The sequence below is a fragment of the Urocitellus parryii genome, chromosome 7 (assembly GCF_045843805.1).
Source record: "Urocitellus parryii isolate mUroPar1 chromosome 7, mUroPar1.hap1, whole genome shotgun sequence".
NCBI classification, from domain to species: Eukaryota; Metazoa; Chordata; class Mammalia; order Rodentia; family Sciuridae; genus Urocitellus; species Urocitellus parryii.
In genome coordinates, this window is record NC_135537.1 from 47,621,191 (window position 1) to 47,644,810 (window position 23,620).

At 37.9% G+C, this 23,620-nt stretch overlaps 1 protein-coding gene across 1 annotated transcript in view; it reads right to left on the bottom strand.

Annotated features, from left to right (window-relative positions):
* The window catches only part of Atp6v0d2 (ATPase H+ transporting V0 subunit d2), a 45,486-nt gene that overhangs the window by 10,265 nt on the left and 11,601 nt on the right, over window positions 1–23,620 (bottom strand). The window contains exons 2-3 of the mRNA XM_026384773.2: window positions 23,054–23,225; window positions 918–1,096 (exon numbers count right to left, since the gene is read on the bottom strand). Of these exons, the coding sequence (XP_026240558.1) occupies window positions 918–1,096; window positions 23,054–23,225 (351 nt within the window). The remainder of the gene's footprint in view (window positions 1–917; window positions 1,097–23,053; window positions 23,226–23,620) is intronic.

A 23,620-nucleotide genomic window follows, 5' to 3' on the forward strand; every position in this document is an offset into this window, starting at 1 on the left:
GACCAGGCAGAGCCTGACTTCGGCTCATGTCTGTCTGACTCTAGACTCACCCCTTTTCCATAGGCTATGCTGCCTTAGCCTTGGACACAAAAGGGTGACACAAAGTTTTTTCTTTTTTTGCCTTTTTAAATTTCTGTCTTAAATGGCAATCATTTTGGCTAGGGGTGCAGCTTAGTGGTAGAGTACATTCTTATTACACAGGAGGCCTTGGGTTTAATCCCCAGCAAGTTAGAATAAAAGGCATCTATTTTGACAAATGATTAACAGTGAAATGCTACTACCCAGAGTTTCTGACAATAATAGATAAATAATACTCATAAAGTTCTTCTTTAGCATTGTTAAAGAATAAGATTGCATTTTTAAATAATAATAATAATAATAATAAATGAACATTTATAGTACAGGGTTTGCAAGTTGGAAGATGATCCCCAGCTTCTTCTCCACTATGAATGGTTCACATGTGACCCTAAGCAGGTTGATTCACTTATCTTGGCCTGAAAAATGATGGATCAAGATTAAAAGAATCTGCTGGGCACAAAGGCACACTCCTATAATCCCAGCAGTTTGGGAGACTAAGGCAGGAGGATTGTGAGTTCAAAGCCACCCTCAGCAATGGAGAGGTGCTAAGCAACTCAGTGAGACCCTGTCTCTAAATAAAATACAAAATAGGGTTGGGGATGTGTCTCAGTGATTGAGTGCCCCTGAGTTCAATTCCTGGTACTCCCCCCTCAAAAAAAAAAAAAAGATTAGAAGAATCTTTAAATGCCCCCCCCCAACTGCAGCAAATCTGTATTGTATAAAAATACAATAAAAAATAATTAATTAAAAAAATACAATCATGTTAGAAAAAATTATGAACTGAAAGCACATTTTCTACTGACTGGGATAGCATACATGGGCAGTTTATGCATGCATACCTAATGGTGTTTCAACCAGAACAGCATTAAAGAGATCTGAAGTGGTCTCTGCAATGTTGACAGCTTCCATTTCTGTGAAACGGCCCAATGGGTGGCACTTGGCCAGAATCTCTTTCACGGATTTTTTCTGCAATGCACCATTCATCAGTAGAATCACATTGTCTATCATGTAACTGCACCTGGTTTAGAAGAAGACTCAAATATTAGAGAACCAACTGCATGAAGAAAAGAAGCATCCCACAAGTAAAAACATACAGTTCAGCCATAATCTCTTTCATTTAAAAAGGGAGCATTTTAAAATTTTTAAACTAAAAATTTTAAACTTTGAGGTGGGTAAAAATATCAGTCATAGTTTGAAAAACCACAATCAACTAATTAACAAACTTTAGCTGGCGGGGTTGGGGATGTAGCTTAGAGGGAAGGCACTTGCCTACATATGTGAAGCCCTGGGTTCAATATCCAGAATTAAAAACAACAACAACAACAACAACAAAAAACCTGGCTGGTAGGAATATGCAAAAGATGGCCATTATGTAATAATTGTCAGATGTGGTGGAACAGAAGTGAGGGTGTGAAGTGTTTGATTTATCAAAATGGACTACACTCTTGATAGACATAGAGCACCTCGTTCTTCTTTAAAAATTGACTATTCAAATCAACAGTGAAGTCTATCACAGAAAATTCAAAATTTATGCTAAAAATATTCTGTGTTCTTTTCCTCCTATGAGACCAGGTAGTGAATTTTCTAGCCACTCAACCCATGTCCTCAAGAGCCCATAGGTTTATACTTTTTGTGATTTCTTTACTTGATATAATTCTGCCTTCAAAACAGGGTGAATGTGTTTGTTTGCTCATGTTTCTAGCACCTAAGATATGCCAAGAAATAAGATTGGGAGTAAAGGAGAACCAGTCCCTTGCTTTACACAGAATACAGTTCAAAGTAGGATCTAACTGAACAAAGAAGCATTTACAATAAACAATAATGAAGCGTACACATGCTATGCAAAAGAAACAAAGGATGGTGTGATGATTGTAGTTGTGTTGTAGGGATAGATGAGGCAAGGCACCGAAGATAGCAGGAAACAGTTTTATTGGGCTGCAGCCAGGTTCAGAGGGCACAGCTTTTGCTGTAATCATTCAATCCCCTGAACCCCGAGTTCAGGTAGTTTCAGAATTTTATACCCAGCATGTAAGGGGAAGGATTCAGAAGTTAACATAAACGCAGCTTTTTCTTTCACTGTTTTGGGCAAGTTAACTCTTCAAGGACAGCACTTGAAAAGGGGAGAGCTTCTTCTCCTCTTTCTTTCCTCCCCCTGCCAGCTGTTACCATGGAGCCCAATTGGTAACTTCTCTTATCTTAGAAATGTAGACATCTCTGTGAAGCCCAGCTCAAGGCCAGAGGCCTTGTTTGTACATTTCTACTAATTACTATACTGGATACTTTTGTGAAAAACTAGTAAGGGGTGTCCAGAACCTGGAGTGCTGATTTCTTCCTGGCTAGTGTCCAAATAAGATAGAGCAACACGAAAATAGGAAGTTTATCTACATTAAACTCTTTTGTAGAGACTCTTGCTGGCAGTCCTAAAATCAGCCATGGTGAAGATTTCTGGAGCAGCCCAGTTTAGTCTTTTCTGTAGAGAAAGGGGGTGCCACTAGAGTTGGGGCCTCAACTAGTCCAGGAATCAGACTTCCTATGGAAGTAACATTTCAGTTGATACCTGAAAAACAAGGAGGAGCTTTGCAGGCACAAGGGGCCAGAAGCTTCGGGGAAGTATGTCAAGGAAGAAGGAAGAACATTTGAAAAGACCTGATCATGACAGCACAAGAATATTCAGTATATGTTTTTTTTTTTTTTTTTTTGGCCTGGTATTGAGACATGAGATGGGGCTGAGGCATGCATGCACAGTCATGGTAGACCAGATAAGCAATTTGGATGTTGGAGGTAATGAAGGATACTGAATGCTTTTAAGTGGAAGGGAATGTTATCATCTATGTATTGAATATTAGAACAGGAGAAGAGGTAAATACATACATATGGTATGAGGGCTTTGTAAAACTTATCTTATTTAATCTTAATAAGAACACTGTAAGGTAGAGTCTATTCTTATTTCCATTTTACAGGTGAAGAACCAAGATCCAGAGAGATACAAACCAAGCCCGTAACACACACAGCTACTAAGTGGCCAGCTGAGAATCAAACTCAGATGAGACCCTATTCATAACCCTTATACATGCTGCTTTTAATCATCAAGTATGATGCATAGGTTTCTAGCAGTTAGATTTACTTAATGAGATGAGTGCATTGGAGGAAGAGGAAGTTGCAGTGAGTACAGATATTTTGAGTGTAATGAGTTTAAGGTTCCCAGGAGATATCCAAGAGGAGATGCTAAGGAAGCCTAAGAAGTCTGAATCCTGGAAACAGTGGTAGACTACAGGCATTTGGGAGGATCTGGAGGGAGGGATTCTTTCTATCTATCTTCTATCTATCTATCTATCTATCTATCTATCTATCTATTTTTGCAATACTGGGGATTGAACCCAAGGGTGCTCTACCACTGAGCTACATCCCCAGCCCTCTTCCCCCCACCTTTAAAATTTTTAGACAGGGTTTCACTAAGTTGTCCAGGCTGACTTCAAACCTGTGATCCTTCTGAGTTGCTGAAATTACAGATGTGTACCACTGTGCTCAGCAAGGAGGGAGTCATTAAAAGGTGGAAGCCAAAGTCTTGGGAATATCTAAGATCATATCCCAGAAGGAATGTAAAGTGTTCTTTCCTGATAACTCTGGGGAGTTCCAATATTTAAAGACCTTGAAGAAAACTGAAAAAGATGATCAGATGGGAAGAGAACTGGGGTGTGAATACTACAGAGTTCTAGAAAGAAGTGGTAGAGTGTCAAAGGGCCAGATATGTTGGTGAAATAGACATCCATAGATTCGGCAGCTAAAAGGTCATCTGTGAACTCGATGAAAACACTTTCAGGGGCTGGGGCTGTAGTTCAGTGGCAGAGCACTTGCCTAGCATGCATGAGGTCCTGGGTTCGATCCTCAGGACCACATAAAAATAAACAAATAAAGTAAAGGCATTCTGTCCATCTACAACTGGAAAGTAAAGGGAAAGAGCTATATGGAAATATAGGAACCAAATGAGTTTTGGTTTAATTGCTAAATGGGAAGGAGACAGTGGAGAAGGTGAATTTGCAGACAGGAAGAGGGAAGGGACAGTCCCCATATGAGCTGAGGTTCTCAAGGTTTGACAGTGACAGGGCTGAACTGCCACAAGATAGACTTGAAAAATGACACCTTGCAATGGATTAAAATTAACCTGGACACTTAGAAACACTGTCTGCAGAATGGCTTCATGAGTTGCAGACTTCCTGCACAAGGATTGATTTCTGAAAAGTAAGGCTCCTTCTCTGTGGAACTTCTACAGTTTACCCCAATAAAAATTCTAACTAAAGAAGTTTTTGAAGCAGGCAATTATCCCTTTATAAAAAGCACATGACTATACAGTTTCTTCACCTCCCAAACAGCAGTACCAAATTTAGACATTATGGAATTTTAGAATCCTTTTTATCTCTTGAAAATGATATTAAAATGGAAGCGCTTATTTAACTGTCCCTTTATGGCTCAAAAGCAATTACCTGAGAAGGGAATTGCTAGCTCTTAATAATCCTTAGCTGGCTCTAGACATTTAATTGTTCCCCACAGCATCCCTGTAATGTAAAAGCATATGAGCTGTTAACATGCCCAATCTGCAGAGGACTAGGAGACTGATGTTGATGGGTGACAAATGTCAATGCTGTAAGCAGGATTTACCCTCATGTAACAAACAAGCCTGTGACTATATAGCATGTATGCATGTGTGTGTTGAGTATGCTTCTTGTTGTTGTTGTTATTGTTGTTGTTGTTATTATTAATTATTATTATTATATTAATAGAGTGGCTAGGTCCTGTCTTACAGTAAGTAAGAGTTTTATAGATTGAATTCAATTTTATTTCCACTCCTTATTTGAGTGACTTTGTTTCTAAAATGGGACAGTAATACCAGTTATTGTGGTGTTCGAGAAATTAAGGCCAAATCCAGGGCTTGGCTCATGCTGGGGACAGAGGTCTCTTTCCTGCCCCCTTTCTTCTCCCCATCAGACATCTGCATCACATATCATTCTCACTGGCTGTTGGGGTGGAAGGTAACCTGCCCAAGACAGTTCATTCTGCTCTAGACTATAGTTTTTATAGACCTCCAGGGCCATGCCTACACTGGCAAGAATAAAATAATTGCTGAGCAATTTTTGATCTCCAAGACATCCAGTTATTCATCTAGTTCAAACCCACATGTTTCAGATAATTCTGTTCATAAGTAATGACAGAGCCAGGGTCAGTGCCTAATCAGTCAGATTAATTTTTCTCTTATTCATAGTCTATACAAAAATCCTATTTCCAGCCTTTTTAAGCATTTTATTCTGTAACTCTGATGTAGGCACCTGTGAATACCATGAACTCATCTAAAACTGTGATAGACTAAATTACTCAATTTCAAAAATTTTAGGTTATAAAAATATGTTTTTAAAATTCTACATCTTGGGGCTGGGGTTGTGGCTCAGTGATAGAGCACTTGCCTGGCATGTGTAAGGCACTGGGTTCGATTCTCAGCACTGCATATAAAGAAATAAAATAAAGGTCCATTGACAACTAAAAAATATTTTTTAAAATTCTAAGTCTTTCCATTTATTTATTTTTTAAAATTTACTTATTTATTTATTTATTTTTACTATGTGACAGGCATTATATGTATTACTGAATTAGAGGAACTTCCTTCTGTGGGTAAAATTTTAGTACTTCAGTGTCTTCGCAAAAGCTGGGAAATGGCTGTCCTTGGCTAAGCACTCTGGCATGAGAGAAGAAACAGAGTCCAGTAAAGATCTCCAGTGTGCTGTGCCATGCCAGTACAGGGAGCGGTCCCATAGTTTGTTTTGTGCCCTAAAACCTTCCAGACCTCAGGGATGTGCATCATGGTGTGGTTTAGAGAGAAAAGTGGGAAAAAGTACTTGGGGAGAATGACAATTATGGAAAGGAGGTGGAAGGGACCCAGCATGATGGCCTTCCTGTAAGTTCTCTTAGGCAGTTCTAGTGTGTATATAGGTATAGGCATTCAGGATCTGGAAGATGGTTACCTTGCCATTATTCCCATATTTATAACACTTGGAGAGTTACCCCCCCACACACTTAGGGGGACATGTAACACAGTTGAAAAATTGCTATCCTAGAGGGCATTCAAAATTTTTTCACTAGGATGACTTTTAATTTCATTTTTCTTTTCTTGCACTACTGAGATTGAACCCAAGGGTATTCTACATCTGAGCTACCTTCTCAGCTCTTTTTATTTTGGAGCAGGGTCTCGCGAAGTTTCCCAGGCTAACCTCAAACTTGTGATCCTCCTGCTTCTGGCTCCCAAGTAGCTGGGATTATAAGGATGTGCCACTGCACTGGCTTAATTTCTTTCTTTCTTTTTTTTTTTAATTTTAGTGTTCTAAAATGCACATATTAGAAGAATTTTGTGCATTTTTAAATTACTGGGGTGTATCAAAGGATGGTGATCACTGATCTAAGAAGACAGAAAAGACATTGGACACTACACAATGAAGAGTTATTAGTCACAGTGTCATTTGTCCCTCAGATAAAATCCAAGAGACTCTTATTGGAGAGTTAGATTGCCGGTATGCTAATGAGCACTGAATCAGAGTGAGCAGAGACAGAGGTAAATTCAGGCCTTTAAAATGAAATCAAAGGGAAAAATTGTGGAGGGGGTTCATTATGCCCATGGAAGTATTCCAAGGTTTCCTTGTAGAGCCTCTTGCTTCAGCATCCCAAGTAGCTGGGATTATAGGCATGTACCACAGTGCTTAACTATCCCATCGTGAACATCTTCAATTAGTATGGCATATTTGTTATAATTAATGAATCCATATAGGCATATTTTTTAAAATTATTTTTTAGTTGTAGCTGGACACAATACCCTTATTCTATTTATTTATTTTTATGTGGTGCTAATGATTGAATCCAGGGCCTCTCATGTGCTAGATGAACACTCTACCACTGAGCCATAACCCCAGCCCTACGCATATTATTTTTGACTCAAATCCATAGTTCGTTCAAACTTAGTTTTAACTTAATGTCTTTTTCTGTTCCAGGATCTCATCTGGGACATCACATTGCGTTAGTTGCCACATTTTTTCAGGCTTCTCTGGGTTGTGGCAGTTTCTCAGACTTGTTTTTGACAATCCTGATAATTTTGAGGAGTACTGGTCAGAGATTTTATAGGATGCCTCATTACTGGGAGTTGTGTGTTTTATTATAAGGCTTGGGCTGTGACCACATAGGTAGAGTGCTATTTTATCACATCATATCAAAGGTATGGATTAGTATTACCATTATTTGTGACTGTCATTGTTGACCTTGATCAACTGGCTTAAAAAAAAAGTAAAAGTAAAAGTACTCCTCCATCCTTTTTCATATTTCATTTTTTTTTTGGAAGGAAACTTCTATGTCTCTGTGTTTAGGATACTTAAGAATTAGGGATGTTGGACTGGGAAATAGCCAGATACCAATCTCTTTTAAAAAATTAACTAAATAAAAAAGTTGGGTTCAGTGGCATAAGCCTGTAGTCCCAGTTACTCAGGAGGCTGAGGCAGAAGGACCACTTGAACCCAGAAGTTCAAGACCAGCCTAGGCAACATAGCAATACCTCAATTCAAAAGGAAATAAATAAATAAAATTAATTAAATTTTTAAAAAAAGGATAGAAGAAAGATTTGTGGTTCTCATCCCCGAGCACAAAGTATCTACATAAATCATTTGGAATTCTTCACCAAGGGAGTTTTGTCCCTTCACCTTTATTTATTAATTTGTTTAACCACTTATTTATACCAATATAGATTTGTGGATAATTCAATGCTACTTCCTCTATTTTGTTGCTTCAAGTGTTCCAGATGTTAGCCACTTCAAGCTCCTTCAGGTGGCTCCTCTGATGTACCCGTTTGTACTTATTTCTAGCACTTTCTTACTTTACAGCACCACAAGGAAGTCCAGGCTCATCTTGAATACTTCCTGCCTCAGTCTTAGAATTGATTATTTTTCCAAGGACATCTGGTTCCTCATCTGGGAGAAGGGCATTAGAAATCAAGATCTAGGCATCAGCTGAGCTTATTACTAGGTTGTTGTTCCTTTTAAGTCCTCTTAGCCAGCAGAGCAAAGAAATATTTATGTGTATAATTAACCAAGGATGCTATTTTGACATTATTCTCCTTCAGTATGTTCCACTCAAAGTTCTCACCCATGGCCACACTTTTCTTCTCTAACATGTAGAAGCAGACTTCTTGCAAATCTTCAACTCTAATCAAAATCTCTCTGCCCAACCTTAAATCCATATTCCCCTCCCTCTCTCTTTATATATATTTTTTGTGGTGTTGCGATCAAACCCAGGGGCTCACTCATGCTAGGCAGGCTCTCTCCCACTGAGCCCCAGCCCCAGCCCTGACCCATATTCTTGTCCTTTCTTTTTGCGGATATGACTGCCTGATTTCCCCATAGGCCCCTAAATCATGTGATCTTAAAACCTGAAGGCACTGAATCTGTTTCTCCTTCTCTCTTTATCAGTGATCAGAATAAAGCACAAGTTTTTCATCCTTGTATATAAGGTCCTTTGTATATAAGGTTTATGATTTCTTCTCCAGCTATGATGTGGATAAAAATCATTAAAAACGAAGTATACATTTTAGAAGACAGAACAGGACAGACCTCTGAAAGTTCTTAAGGGGCAGAAAGGAAATTTTTGAAAGATAGAATGGAAAGGAGTTTGAATGGTCAAAGGAGTGAAAAGAAAAAGTGTCATCACAAAATGACTGGGACAGGACTTCAACAACCCGCCGTTAAGTGCCATGGTGAGTTGGGAAGGGGCTGAAAAGCATCCTTGGGCTTAGCAACTAGCAAGGTTTTGGTGACATGATGGGAGAGGAAACAAGACTGAAGTGGATGAATACGCAGAAAATAGAAGGCTGATTAATCTTTTCACAAACTTGTCCTCATGGGAGAGGAAGACTTCACAGGGTCACTGAGCAAATTATATCAAAACATACATATAAAAGCAGTCTGTCAATGGGGCATGGTGGTACACACCTCTGATCCCAACTACTCAGGAGGCTGAAGAAGGAGGGTTGCAAATTCAAGGTCAGACTGAACAATTTATCAAGACCTTGTTTTCAACAACAACAACAACAACAAAATAGCAGCTTGTAAATCAAAAGAAGTTGTCACAGAAGAAGTCTGGAATTTGGAATAGATAATCCTGATTTTAAGATCGGGTCTGTCACTTAAAAACCAATTTAACAAGTATTCCATTTCCTCAGTTTAAAAATGAAAATATCTGTTCAATTTTGAATGGTTGGCATCAGGACTTTTAAATACTTAAGAAAGTACTGACAGAGTGCTGCCCCAAATAAGAGAAATATTTTCCTATAAACAGATCTATGCAGGATGGGAGTAGAAAATATAAACCATGTAATCTTTAATGTAAAAAAAAAGTAAGGTTTTTACTCATTTTTAAGCCTGAAGTTTCTGCATCTCTGAAGTTTTACATTTAGTTCCAGCTAAAGGAATCCTTTCTGGTGGCACTCATCAGTGAATGCCTATAATTCCAGTTATTCACGAGGCTAAGGCAGGAGGATGGCAAGTTCTGGGACAGACTTGGCAACTTAGTGAGATCCTGTCTCAAAATAAAATGAAAAAATGGATGGAGATATAGCTCGATTGAACACTTGTCTAGCATACAGCAGGCCCTGGATTCAATCCCCAGAATTCTTTCTAAAGTTGCCTATTGCTCTTAGACAATGGGAGTGTATGAAGCCTGTGTGGTGTAGAGCCAAGGAGCCGAGTGGTACAGTTCTGTGGAAGACTGGAACATGATAAGACCATAAATCATGTTACCTGTTAGGATGTTAGTCCTTAGCTCTGATTTATACTTATTGTGAAAAGCCGATTACCATTCTGTTCTGCACCTTCAAAACCTCGAGTTGCCTTTTGGTGATAGGTTTTCTAAAAAATATGATGCTTTGTAAAAGATATCTGGAGTTCAAAAGACCCAATATTACCTCTTTGGGAATATAATCATTGATTTCAAAAAGAAGTTTGCTAAGAGGTTGTTATAAATGATAATCACTTTAATATGTAAAAAGGCCCAAACCTTTTCGATAGATGGAGGCACTTCAGAACTCAGTCTGAACACTTCCTTTGGTCCCAAATGAATAGTAAATTACTTGGTGATTGCAACAGATTCATTGTCTGAAAACATTGTCTTAGACATGGGAGTCACCTCCTTATATTAGGCCTTGTTTGATACAGGTTCCTTTCTACCTAACAGGTGTGGTCATAATTCTTTTTTTTTTAACCTGCAAAACATAATATATTGTATTCTCAATGACGGTGATACTGTTTAAGGTGACCAAAACTATGTGATGTGTTGACTAAGTCACACTTGTACAGAAGAATAATCCAAGACAGGGATATAAAATAAATTCTCAGAGGTAATTGTTCATGGAAAGAACTGGTGTGTGTGTGTGTGTGTGTGTGTGTGTGTGTGTGTGACTTTGTGTATGTTTTATAAGTTATTTTATTCCTCAGTGAATCTCCTCAATAAATGGTGCTGATTCATTCTTATCAGTTCTACCCATACTTATTGTTATAAGGATAACAAGGGCTATATTATATGGGAAGCATTTCCCAATGTGTTAATTTTTTTTTAATGAAAGTTTTCCTTGATTACATTGGTAAACATTACATTAAACCCTGGGTACGCTCAATCCAGGGTTAAGCACATAAGGATGCTCATATGGGGAAGCCCAGCCATTTTGCCTGATTTGGTAAATAATCTGCTGAGATTTAGAATATCCCCGTAAACATTCTGCTCCCTCTTGCATTTTTGGTAACATTTCCTCTGATGCTTCTCTCTCTCTCTCTCTCTCTCTCTCTCTCTCTCTCTCTCTCTCTCTCTCTCTCTCTTTTAAATAGAGGAAGTGAAAATGTATTTTAAAAAACAATTTTGCTGTCACATTCATTTTTCTTTCTAGCAAAAAAAAAACACTGAAAAATTATTCAGAAGTCAGCAAGGCTTATTATAGCATATTTCAGAGCAAGAATGCTGATCACTCTGCCTTTCCCAAATCCTCTGTAGTTGTGGAATCTTTAAATTCTTTAGCATTTAAGATTCTCTACAATGTTGATCTAAACCATCCGTTTGGACTAAAAATTCTTCAAACTTGTTTGTCCTTTTCTACACTGGTGTCTTGGGTCCTACTCATCTCTAGATGTATAAAGTTGCTAAAAGTTGAAATCCTTCCCATTCTTTAGAGCTACATTCAAACATCACATTTTTCCTTAAGCTTTTAAAATGTCTCCAGTAAGAGTGATATTTTTTCCTCTCTCTGTAAATCTTTGTGTTTATATTTATCCTGGGGTAAAATTAATTTTCAACACACATTGGCGGTACCAGTGATGAACATGAGGAATAGTTAGCTCATTCACAAACATTTATCGCATATTTAGTATGACATAAGACCTGGATTCCAGTACTAATTTTGCCACTACTCAACCGTGTGCTCTTGGGTAAGTTATTTTGTTTATTTTTTGCTAGTGAACTTGAATTATATATAACAGTAGGTTTCACTGTGGCATATTTGTATATGTATATAACACACTTTGATTGTATCCAACCCTTGCCCTCCTTTCCCCATGGTTGTTTTATATATTCATCTTAAATATAGTTATTTGTAGCTAATTCTTACCCATATTTATTAACTATAATATCTATAACGTGGAGATTTTATTGAACATATTTCTTGTGATCTCACAGGGGCATGAATTCTTCTTTGCACAGAACAGAGATATAATTGTCACTTTTTCAATTGATGAATAAATATCTCTCTATGTTCACAAAAGTATGTTAACTCATGGTGAGCAGAAGTAAAGGAAATATCTGGTTACTTGGAATCTTAGTCCTGAGTTTCTTTAATAGGAGCCATAGCTGCCTATTCTTGAATTTTCTGTAATGTATCCTCCCAGGAGAATCTTCATTAAATTAGAAAGACTGCTCTAGCTGGGTGCAGTGGCGCATGCCTATAATCCCAGCAACTCGGGAGGCTGAGACAGGAGGATCATGAATTTAAAGACAGCCTCAGCAATGGCAAGGTGCTAAGCAACTCAATGAGACTCTGTCTCTAAATAAAATACAAAATAGGGCTGGGGATGTGGCTCAGTGGTTGAGTGTGCGTGAGTTCAATTCCTGGTTCAAAAAAAAAAAAAAAAAAGATTGCTCCAGAGTTGTTTCTCTTCTAGCCATGCATGGAATACTGTGGTCACTCTGAACAAAAACAATGGAGTGCTTCTTGTCAGTTTGGCTAGGCATGCTATGAGTGCACATCACGTCTTTTCGACATGGTCAAGAACAATGGCTTGTGGATCTCATCTTTATTATGCTTAAAATACCAGTCAGAACACATTTTGGATAATTTCATGTTTTTCTAACATGGGGAAAAACACCAATCACTGCAGCTGAGGGGATAAACGAGAAGCAAGATTTCCAAACACTGTGGAGTATTAGAGAGTAATTTGCTAATATCTATCAAAACCTAAAATCTGCATAACCTTTAACAAAGCAATTTCACTTCTGGGACTAGATTCTAGAGAAGTTCTGCCATAAGAAAACAAAGTGTATGTACAGTGATGTGGGTTAAACATGACTTTTTTATCATTATTATTATTACCACATTACTTGACCCATCAAAGAAATGAAACAACCTAGTTAGACAAAAGGGGAATGATTAAATCGATTATGATATACCAAACACACACAAAAAATGTGATATACTACATTCATTATATAAGATAGACCTATAGATACTTACATGGAAAATTCATAGATTACTTTTAAGAAGATAAATTATAGACAATACATGTATATATGTGCATATATATGTATGCACATATATACATGTATTGTCTATAATTTATCTTCTTAAAAGTATATATATGCACATATCTAATTTTTTCATATAGGAAGTAATTCAAAAGATATTCATCAAACTTATGGATGGCGACCACTGGTAGCATTACCCAGCAAGGCTGTTGTGAGAATTAAATGAACCTAATATATGTAAAGTAATTATAAAATTACTGGCATATGGTGGGCATTAAATTTTAATTAAAAACTCTCCTTTAAGAAAACACACAGGTGCTTATTTTCAATTAAAAAATAAAACAAGATAAAATAAAAGTACAGCAACATGTACCAGATTAGTACCAGTCTACATTTCAGTCCCCATTCTGACAACTAAGGCTACAGCACAGCCTCAAATCTCTTAAACTAAGCAATTCTCGGAGAAGGAGTAACACTTTGGAAAGCAGGTTGTTGGGATCAGTCTTGCCCCCTGGTGGTTGGTAAATGGCTAGCCAGAAAGTTGACAAAGCCCAAATGAAATCTTGCCCCTGATTTGTATCCCAATAAGAACTGTTGCAGCAATGACTTCCTAAGCTCTTTCACATTCATTACCTTAAAATTCTTATATTAAGACAGTAATTTTTCTGACATTGTTTGTATCAACAATCCAATGGCAGGACTAATTAAACCTGTGTTTTCTGTTCTTTCTGCTAGATTTGCCATGAACCATAAGGAAAATGAACCCTATAAATATTATACATTTGTATATAGTATATGTATAATGGATATAATATACAGTAAACATATATATATAGTTTAATCAGTTCATTTCATTTGTGTGCAAACCACATAATCATACTGGGCCCCACATTTTATTTAATTATTTACTGTTCTCTTGAAATTATTAAACATTTTAAAGCAAAAGGCCCTGTACTTTCACTTTCAATTGGTTCCACAAAACACACAGCTAGCTCATTTTTAAATTAAACTCATAACTCCACATTGTATGTAACTACATTTGCCCATTAGAAAAGAGGAGGAAACTAAGGTTTTGAGTGATTAATGAACTTTTATTGAGGCCCCTCAATATCTTGTTTTATTTTTTAATTGAAAATAAGCACCTGTGTGTTTTCTTAAAGGAGAGTTTTTAATTAAAATTTAATGCCCACCATATGCCAGCTGGCACACCGTAGGCCCCTGTTAGAGTCTATTTACTGGTTGCAGAGTTTCTCATCTGTATAGGTATCACCTGGAAAACCTTCAAACATGCATATCACAGACCACATTCTAGGGCCTATTAAATCATAATCTTTGGAAAAACCCACAGAGCACTCCTAAGCACATACGCACCCTGCTGAGTTGTTTGTCTGTAAATAACAGGAGAGATCTGCGGTGCCAGGTGTCCCTGACTCAGTTAGGCTAGGTGAGGACCCATAGCAACCCCCCTAGCAATCTCCAATCAGCATGAGACAGGGAAAATACCTGGGATGCCAGATGACCCTCCCAGCAGTTTATGGTGGTTGATAACATGTTGGGAAACCATGTAGTTTAGCAGTACTCCCCTCATGGCTTAAACCCATCAGTTCAAACGAATCTCCCTCTTGTACTAACCAATCACCCCTACCCAACTTGTTCCCACCATTGAATGTGCTAGTCAATGTTAAGAGTTGTTGTTTGATTTTCCCGTGGTATGGAATGATTTGCTGTGTGATGTTGTGATGCATAGAGTATCCCCCCAAAACCTATAAAATCTCACTGGACAAAGGACCAGGACTCATTCCCTGGGACTGCTGCATCAGAAATGGTTGTGAGTCCAGGCTCGAGCTTGCAATAAAGATTCTTGTGTGATTGCATCGGATTTGGCTCCTGGAGATCTTATTGGGGTCCCACGAATCTGGCATTACAACATCACACTTTCAAGTCCCCATTGCCATGACAACTCTAGGTCACTTTGGCCCATGCTGACTGGTTCTAATTGGATTCTTAACCATAAATTCTCACAGACTTTATGGCTAGGAGGAATTATTCTTATCTCCCTGAATTCTGAGATCTGGTCTGTGAAAAGGGTCATAAAAATCTTCCTTTAGTGTAACATAGGTTCCTGTTATCAACGTTATTGCTGGCCTCTATCTCTCCTGCAGCTAACAAACAGGTAGTTTTCTGAGGAATGTGAAATATCCTGTCCCATTTCGCCAGGCAGGCAAATTGGTTCTTGGAAAAGAAAACATGTGGTGGTAAGCACAGTGGGCCCATTTTGTAGGAAGTCTCTCGTGCTCCCACCACTCACATCTGTCTGGCCCCTATCTGTATCATCCACAGGATACTGGGGTTCTGCAGGAATGCAGGATGCTGGAGTTAGATCAGAGAGACTTCCACCTGATTTCAAAGGAAGCCTGGGGATACCAGGAAAAGCACAGCAGGATTGGAATCTCAGCTGGTTGCCCCTGAGAGGGTGATTCATGAAGCATGGAGATCTCAGAAATTAAGAGGTACTGGTCACACAGACTGTCTGATGAGAAAAACTGCTGACTATGGACAGAGCCTAAGTGCACTACAACCTGCAAGGCCAAAGGTACAGGGTTGCCCAAGCCCTTTGGAGAGAACATCTTGTACCCATGTGTCCTAGGTTCTTTCAGTGCTCTCCCATTGGCCAGATGAGAAATTGATTAATGCTTAAATGTTAAACTGCATTTGGCCTCCCAGCCAGAAATGGCAGAAGTGTTCAACCACTTTCTAAGGCCTCCCAGGGGGAACATACTCCTCATCCTACAGGGTGGTGACTATTAAGTTAGAGTTATAGACTGTAGCACACCAAAAGCATGTGAATGAGAAGTGCCTCTCCAAAGTCTTCCTTCCTTGACTTTTACTTGGAGATCTAGAATCCAAGCTCTGAATCTAGGCAGGCTCTGCTCTCATCCCAGTCCAGGCTCTCTCCTTGCTCATGTCTAAGGTCCAGCCACATCTAAGATGGGGAGTTATATCCAAACACCCAGTCCTTTCATACCTGTTATTCCTTCAACCTAAGCCCATTGTTGATATTGGTTCATATGCTGTTTTCTCCCCAAAATCTTCAAGTCAGAATGAGTTGCTTCACTTTTTCTAGGCTCCTCTAATTGATTGATGGCTTGGGCCTCTGTGATAGCTGCCACTATTATCCTGGTCTTAGTTGCTCACCATTTCTGGACACATCTTCTGGCTTTTCTCAATTGGAAGCTGTGGGTAAACCAGGGTTACAGTATTCATTTCTTGCCTACCAGGTGTCAGGGTGACCAACTCATCTGAATTTCTGAGGACTTTCCTGATTTCAGCACTAGGAGCCCTGAAGTGTATGTTTCACACAGTGGCAAGCCTAATGCATCACTGAGATAACTCAGATCAACCTTTATAAACCAATCTTTAAAGACGTTTTCAGTGTGTGGCATTTAACATCAAATTCTCAGGAATTTTATGTTCTTAATTTAAGATGATGCATTATAGTCATCCCTCAGTATCTACTGGGGGGGGGCACTTGTTACAGGACTCCCTGGAGGTACCCAAATCTGCAGATGTTCAAGTCCCTGTTGTAAAATTGCATATAACTTGTACACATTCTCTTGTATGCTTTAAATTTTCTCTAGACTACTTATAATGCCTAAGATAATGTAAATGCTATGTAAATAGTTTTACACTGCATTATTTAGGGAATAATGGCAAGGAAAAAAAGTCTTTACATTTTTAGTATAAATGCAATTTTTTTCTCTAATATTTTTCATCCATTGTTGGCGTAATTGGCAGATATGGAGGGCTGACTGTACTCCATACTGAAAATCTGTCTTTGGTCTTCTTATATTCAGAAATTTTATAGCCACTGTGGTGGGATACTCTGAATGCTTGAGAGATTATTTTTAAAAGATGGCTAATTTGAAAAGAGATGAGAAATTAAAATGCTGCTGGAAGTGTTGGGTAGGAAGGAAGAAAAATAAAACAACCCGGGCCTACATTAAACAGTCTTCATTAAAATGCTATTGGATTCATTCCTTTGTTTCATACAACTGTGTGTAATTATAGTATACAAAACCTCCAGATCTTCCTGCTATTAAGTATTTAAAAATATCTGTTCTAGATTTTCAAAATAAATTTCTCATGTACAGTAATTATATCACATAAAATGTGCAATGCTTAAGATTGTTTTTATTACACTAACTTAAATTTAGACTGCTTCTCTTAGGTTGACTTAGTCATTTGTATAATGCTGCCTTGGGTATTTCCTAATAGGACAGGAAATAATTCTATTTGATATAAGTTCATGGGTGCTAAACACTTGACCAAAAAACATTCAAGAAGAGAAATAAGAAAAATGGTTTCAAATTTTGGGACACCTTTCTATTTGTACAACCTTTGCTGTTGAAATAAATCTCTAAGTTCTGCAATAGGGCTGGCAAGTAACAGGACATGATGACATGGTGGAACAAAACATGGACAGAGATTCAGAAGATACAGGGCTTTGGTCCAGTTGAGCTATCTGGTTCTTGATAGGGTGATAATTCTGTGTTGATAGCTTAGAGAGAAACTCATGAAAGTATTTGTCAAAGTCACTTCCAAGTGGTGAAGTCAAAGCCCCATGATGAGATAGTTTAAATCAGAGGTGCACATCAGCCTACCTTGAGAGTTTCCTGAAATACATTTGGGCCCTACTCTAAGGCCAATAAGATCACAATTTCCCAAAGGAGAATACGCACATTTTTTTTAAGACCATGCATTTATGACTTGCATGCCTTGTTATCAACTTCTAAGAGTGGCAAGAACATAGGCTTTTTAGACTGATGGGACCTGGAACAGAATCCCTTTCAAGTCTCAAGTCCCTTAATTTGTGACTTTGGAAAATTCACTAATTCATTGACTCTCAGTTTTTAAAAGAATGGCAATACAAACCTTTCTTTGCACGGTTTTTGTATAAAGAGACAGGTTAAAAAAAACAACTAGGTCTGAGTAAATATCTTCAGGGGTCTGATAAGTAATCTAAAACATGAAGCTTGAAAGATAACAAGGAATGTTAGGAATTAGCTAATGGGAGAGTACAAACCCTGACTAAATATATTAATTTTTTTTTGTGTTTTTCATTTTATTTTTCTAAATTTATTTATTTAAATTAGGTATATATGAGAGCAAAATGCATTTTGATTCATAGTACACAGTTGCAGCACAACTTTTCATTTCTCTGGCTGTACATGATGTAGTGTCACATCTCATGTGCATTCTTATGTACCTAGGGTAATGATGTCCATTCCACCATCTTTCCTGCCCCCATGCACCCTCCCCAACCTCCCACCACCTTGCGCAAAGTTCCTCCATTTTTCTCATGCCTAATATATTAATTTCAAAAAAACCCACTGAACTAACATCACAAAACATAACTTTAGCCATATCATCCAGTTGTATCTTATGTATTGACCAAATGAATAACCAATTCCTCAGTGTAAGATAAAATATAAAATGCTAAATTCTGAAGAAATAATTTTCTAGTTCTGTGTAAGGTGCTGCTAAATACAGGATTATATATTGATTTAACAAATATTCAATGCCATTATATATGAGTAGTTCTAGATAAAGACACCAAAAGAACTAATTCAGAGTGTATAGCCAATAGTGTGCATAAAGTAAAATATGTCCATTGGTAATGACACTAAACTACCAAAGCTATCTTTCCGATTCTAATTTTATACTCACATTCTATAGATGACTTTGTGACTCTCTGTATTTTTTAAATTCAATTTTTAAACATTGTTGTTGACTAGAAATATTTGGAATTTCAAATAATTTGTTTTTCAGGGACAGAATATATTTTTAACATAGTAGTTTGTGGGGAAGTGAGGCTCAACATGGTAATTTGTTGGGAAATGAGGATGTTAGCTTAATAAATGTTAAGGCGCCGTCAGGACCAAGACTCTATGACTAAGAAACAATAACTCACTGGGTTCATCACATAAGAGGAACACTGACCAAATGACTCACAATCATTCTTAGAAGTAGAGCATTTCCTAATATATTTTGGGCAAATTTCCTTTATGTGAAATGTTTTCCGATTCCAAACTACAAAACCTGGCAGCTTTCTGACCTAGTTGAATGAGATGCCCTGGTGCATCATTGTGGTCAGATTTTCTGAACTCCATTAAAATCTGAGCTAAATAATTTTATGAGGCCTACTGCTGATCTTTATTTCAAACCATGACACTCCTTCACTTGTTAGACCTGCAGTTATTGCACTTCAATTTTAGTTTCCACATCCCTAGAATGGTGATAAGATTGTGTAGGACTTTTCAGGAGGGTTAGGTGAGGTGATGTTGTCAAGCATTTTCAGAACCCCGGTACATAGTGCTATTCAGAAAGGCTGGCTGGCATTTTAGTTATCATTTCTGCATCCACACAACTAAGGCCCTTTTGTCCCTAGTTGTTTTGGGAATCCTTGAAGTCTCTATAATTACCTGTGCCAGGTGTTTCTGCAGGAGCCACTGCTGCTTGCAAAACCTCTCACAGGCAGTCACTGAAGATTAGATATGAACCAAGATTGAACTCAGTCCAAAGCCAAGTGTTATCCACCTCAACACAACCATTATGAGGAGAGGGAAGGTGTTCTATGAGCAAATCTGGCCTCCTCTTCCCTTTTACATTTTGAAATTTCCCTTAAGATTTAAATATTTTTTTCAGAGGGGGTCCAACAAAACAACACATATGCGCGTGCACACACACACAGAAACACACACACATACATAAGAAAATACTTTGCTGTGATAAAGTCCAACTTCCTTAGCCTGGCTTTGAAGACTTTCAAAATCTGGCTGCAGTTTACTTCTCCAGCCTCCCATCCTCATCTCTCCCCTTCTCTTTTGGTTTACTCCACTGCTGGCCACCTTGACTGTGACTCATGCATGTGACACCCTTCCCATCTGCATGCTTCAGCCCCAGATGCAGAGCTTTCTCCCACACTGCCAAATCTTGCCCCCTTCTAGGGGCAAGGTCAGACCTTGTGGAAAGCTTTCCAGAATACCTGGACCAAGTCAGATCCAAATTCATATCTCATCTTCATCTCTAACTAGCCCTATATTTGTGGAGTCTTTAAATAAAATAGAAAGAATTCTACCCCCACTGTTGATAGGAGGACTGATTGTGGCAAACAAGGACCATTAGCACTAACCAGTGTATCAATTACTTCCTTCCTTGAACTGTGGTCATTTCTTCTATTTGCTTATTCATAGAAATGGGGTAGGAACAACTGCAGAGCTACTGGGAAAAAATAATTCAAGATTGAGAGCTCCTCATCCCATTCTTTACAACAAATAAATTCTAAGATAAGTTATCAATGTTAAAAATGAACTATCAACAACAGATGAGTGGAAGAAAAAAGACAAGTGAATTTATTTACAAATTTAAAATTAAAGAGGGCTTTCGAAATTGGATGCGGTAAAATAACCAGATGCCAACAGATGAAAATATTGATCATTATAGCTAATTAAAAATGCTCCCTGGAGTGTAACTCAGTGGTACAAAACCTGCTGAGCAAGGGTTCAGTTCCCTAGCACCAAAGTTCAATGTTTCTACAGCAAGCAAAAGAATGATAATAATAAATACTGAAAAAAATTAAATTATATCAAACCAAGATAATACATATTAAACTTGTATTATGAAGGTCTAATGTCCTTAATTTATAAAAAGCCTTACATTTCAATTAAAAAGTACTGAAAACTCCAATAAAAATTAGGTAATGTAACTCAGTCAAGTACACAAACCATAAATATGAAATAATCAATTTCATTCATAAAAAATCTATTTCACTATAAATTGAAGAAAAAAGATTCAATTTTTTAAACCTATTCGACTGGTAAAAATTAGGGAGTACCCAGTGGTGGTCATGATGTAGTCATAGGCCTTCTTAGGCACTGTTTTAGGGATGTAAATTGGTGCTACTTTTGCTGAGAAAAATTTAGCAACATTTACCAAAATAAAATATGCCTGTTCCCTTGACTCACCACTTCCAGTGCTATAAAATGAGCTGCAAAATAAATTTAAGATCTGCATAGATGGCAGGGGGTGTAACTCAGTGGCACAGTGCTTGCCTAGCATGCATGAGGCCCTGGTTGATTCCCAGCACTGGGAAAAGAAAAAAACAGACCTTCACAGAAATAAGCTAATTGCAAATGTAATGGAAAAAAAAAAAAGGTTATCTACTTGTCAATAGATGACTGATGAATGAAATTATGACACATACAAAACATAGAATTCTACAGTTATTTTAAAAGAATGACATTCACAAAGACATTTCTTAGAAATATTATGGGAGAAAGAGCAAATAAGGAAGATGACATCATTTATATACATTTGAAATGTGGGGTGAGGAGGTGGGGTATATATCCACAGGCACACATAACCTTAAGTATTTTTCATATATAAAAGACAAGTGGTTAGTTTTGGAGGACCTTTATGGAGAAAGACAGAATAAAGCAATTTTTATGTTTTTCTGAACTCTCGGAAGGTTATACTCATGTCCCTTGATTCCCCCTTCCCCCCACTTTCTCCCCCCCCCCCCCGCAAGGCTCAGGATTGAACCAGGGGCCTCTGTCATGCTAGGCAGGCCCTCGACCACTGAGCTATATCCCCAGACCACCCCCTCAACCTTGTTTTTGGAAGATGCTATTCATGAAGTAAAGTTGATTCTCAGATAGCTAATGTAATATGCAATCAAAAACAGGAGAGACTTCCTTTCCTTCTGGCCTTGCCCAGTATGAATAATAGAAAGTTTACATTGATTTTCCTCTGTGTCAAAACCCTGGGACTGCAGTTCTCTTCCATGGGGTATTTTCTGGCTATTGTAGTTAGGTTCCAAGAAGTATCTGCTACAGTGAGAAATCTTGCTGACTGGCATATTAATTTTCCCCTCAAACTAAAGTCATGTGTAGCAATTAGAGTCCATCTAGCTTGGGTAAGCTCTGCACAAACATGAGGATATTCTTAGCTTCATTCTCTTGTTCACTGGACTCAAGGGCAGAGATGCTGATATTTGTAAAATGGAAGAATGGATGATAAAGAAGTGGAAGGATGTAAAGAGGGATAGGAGAACAGAAGAAGTGTCTTCCTGGTCAGATAAGCAGATTCTTCTCCTGCCTGGCCCTCGAGGCAGCACCCTCACTTTATATGCTACCAGTCAACCAGGCAGATGCTGAAGCTGCTCTTTTTCGGCTTTCTCTTATTCTTTTGGAACCTGCTTCTAAACATCTTGGACTGTCCTGAGAGACAATTGCTCTGAGAAGCCCCCAGCATGTACACCAAAGCCCAGTTTCTTTTATTCATATTCATTTCCCTAATTTTCTACCTCTGAGCACAGAGTTTGACACAAAGTCCTGTTTGTTCTTTTGTTCCCTTTTGACCAACATTTGGCTTAAACAATCCAGCATTTGACTCATTGTTAGTATCTTTCCACAAATGTACTGAGTGACTGGATGCCCAGCACCAACGTAGGACTTGGGCCTAAGTTTTTAACCTTACATCTAAATTTTATCTACATAATAAACAACTTGTCTACTGTAGACCTTTGTTCCCACTCGTCAGCTAGGAAAACTAGAGAGGTACAGAGGCATTTGAAAAGGCTCATTTTGGAACTGGATATAATTTATTAACTGGATTAATAAAAGTACAGTTTACTATGATGTTTACTATATTTCTTAGAATGAGAAGTCCATACATTAAAGATTGGAACTCTAGTAATAGATAAAGGTAACAAACATGTCACTTTGACAGGGGGCACTTACATGGTCCCAAGGGCATTTGAGAGAGGTAGAATTGACCTTCAGAACCATTTGTGATATCTCAACCCTACCTGCAGAAATGATGTAAAAAGGTCACATAAAATTTACCTTGAGCATCAGATATCGCTTAATTATTTTTGAAATGACAACATTGCTTTACATGGAGCCACTATCACATAACCTTTATAAATTGATGATATCTTTTTTCCTCATGTGAAAATGTGGCTGTGAGTTTATCAGCTGCTAAAATTTGAACATATTCAAATTTACAAACAATGGGAAAAGTCTTAAGTCCTCAGCCCTAACACTCCACTGCGACCATCAGGGGCACCTGCACAGGCACACTGGGGCTATCAGAGCTTCCTGCCATCACTTACGTCATGTAGGTGAAAAACGTGCTGAGAGGCTCCAAGGAATGATTCCGGAAATAGTCAAATTCTCCACACAGCTTTTTCCTCATCTCGGTGTCAATTTTGGAAACAGTAAGAGGATTTGTTTGATTAGCCAAGAAATTACCATAATCAGTGGTTTGAAGATGAATTTTCAGATCTGAAATGAAAAGAGATCACAAATCAAGTTAAATTTTCAGCATGCATAAATAGCTTTTTCAACATTAATTGAACGTGTAGTAACTTTAAGGTAAAGACACTTAGTGTCTTACTAGATTTCAATATAACGTCTATATGTTATTTAAACTTGCATGTTGATCTCGGAAGCCAGTAAAAATTCAGTGTAAATATGCGTATTCTAGCACACCAAAAATTTTTCCAATTATCTCAGAAATCTGGTATTTTTTCACAGAGCTAGAAAGAAAGAACGACAGACACCTAGCAGAGATGGTTTTATCTGAGCCAGTTCTAGTCATTTTGAAGTAGCAGTTTGGGAAACTGTTGAGTGGATACTAAGTCTCTGTCCCAAATTGACAGAAAAGAAAAATGTATTAG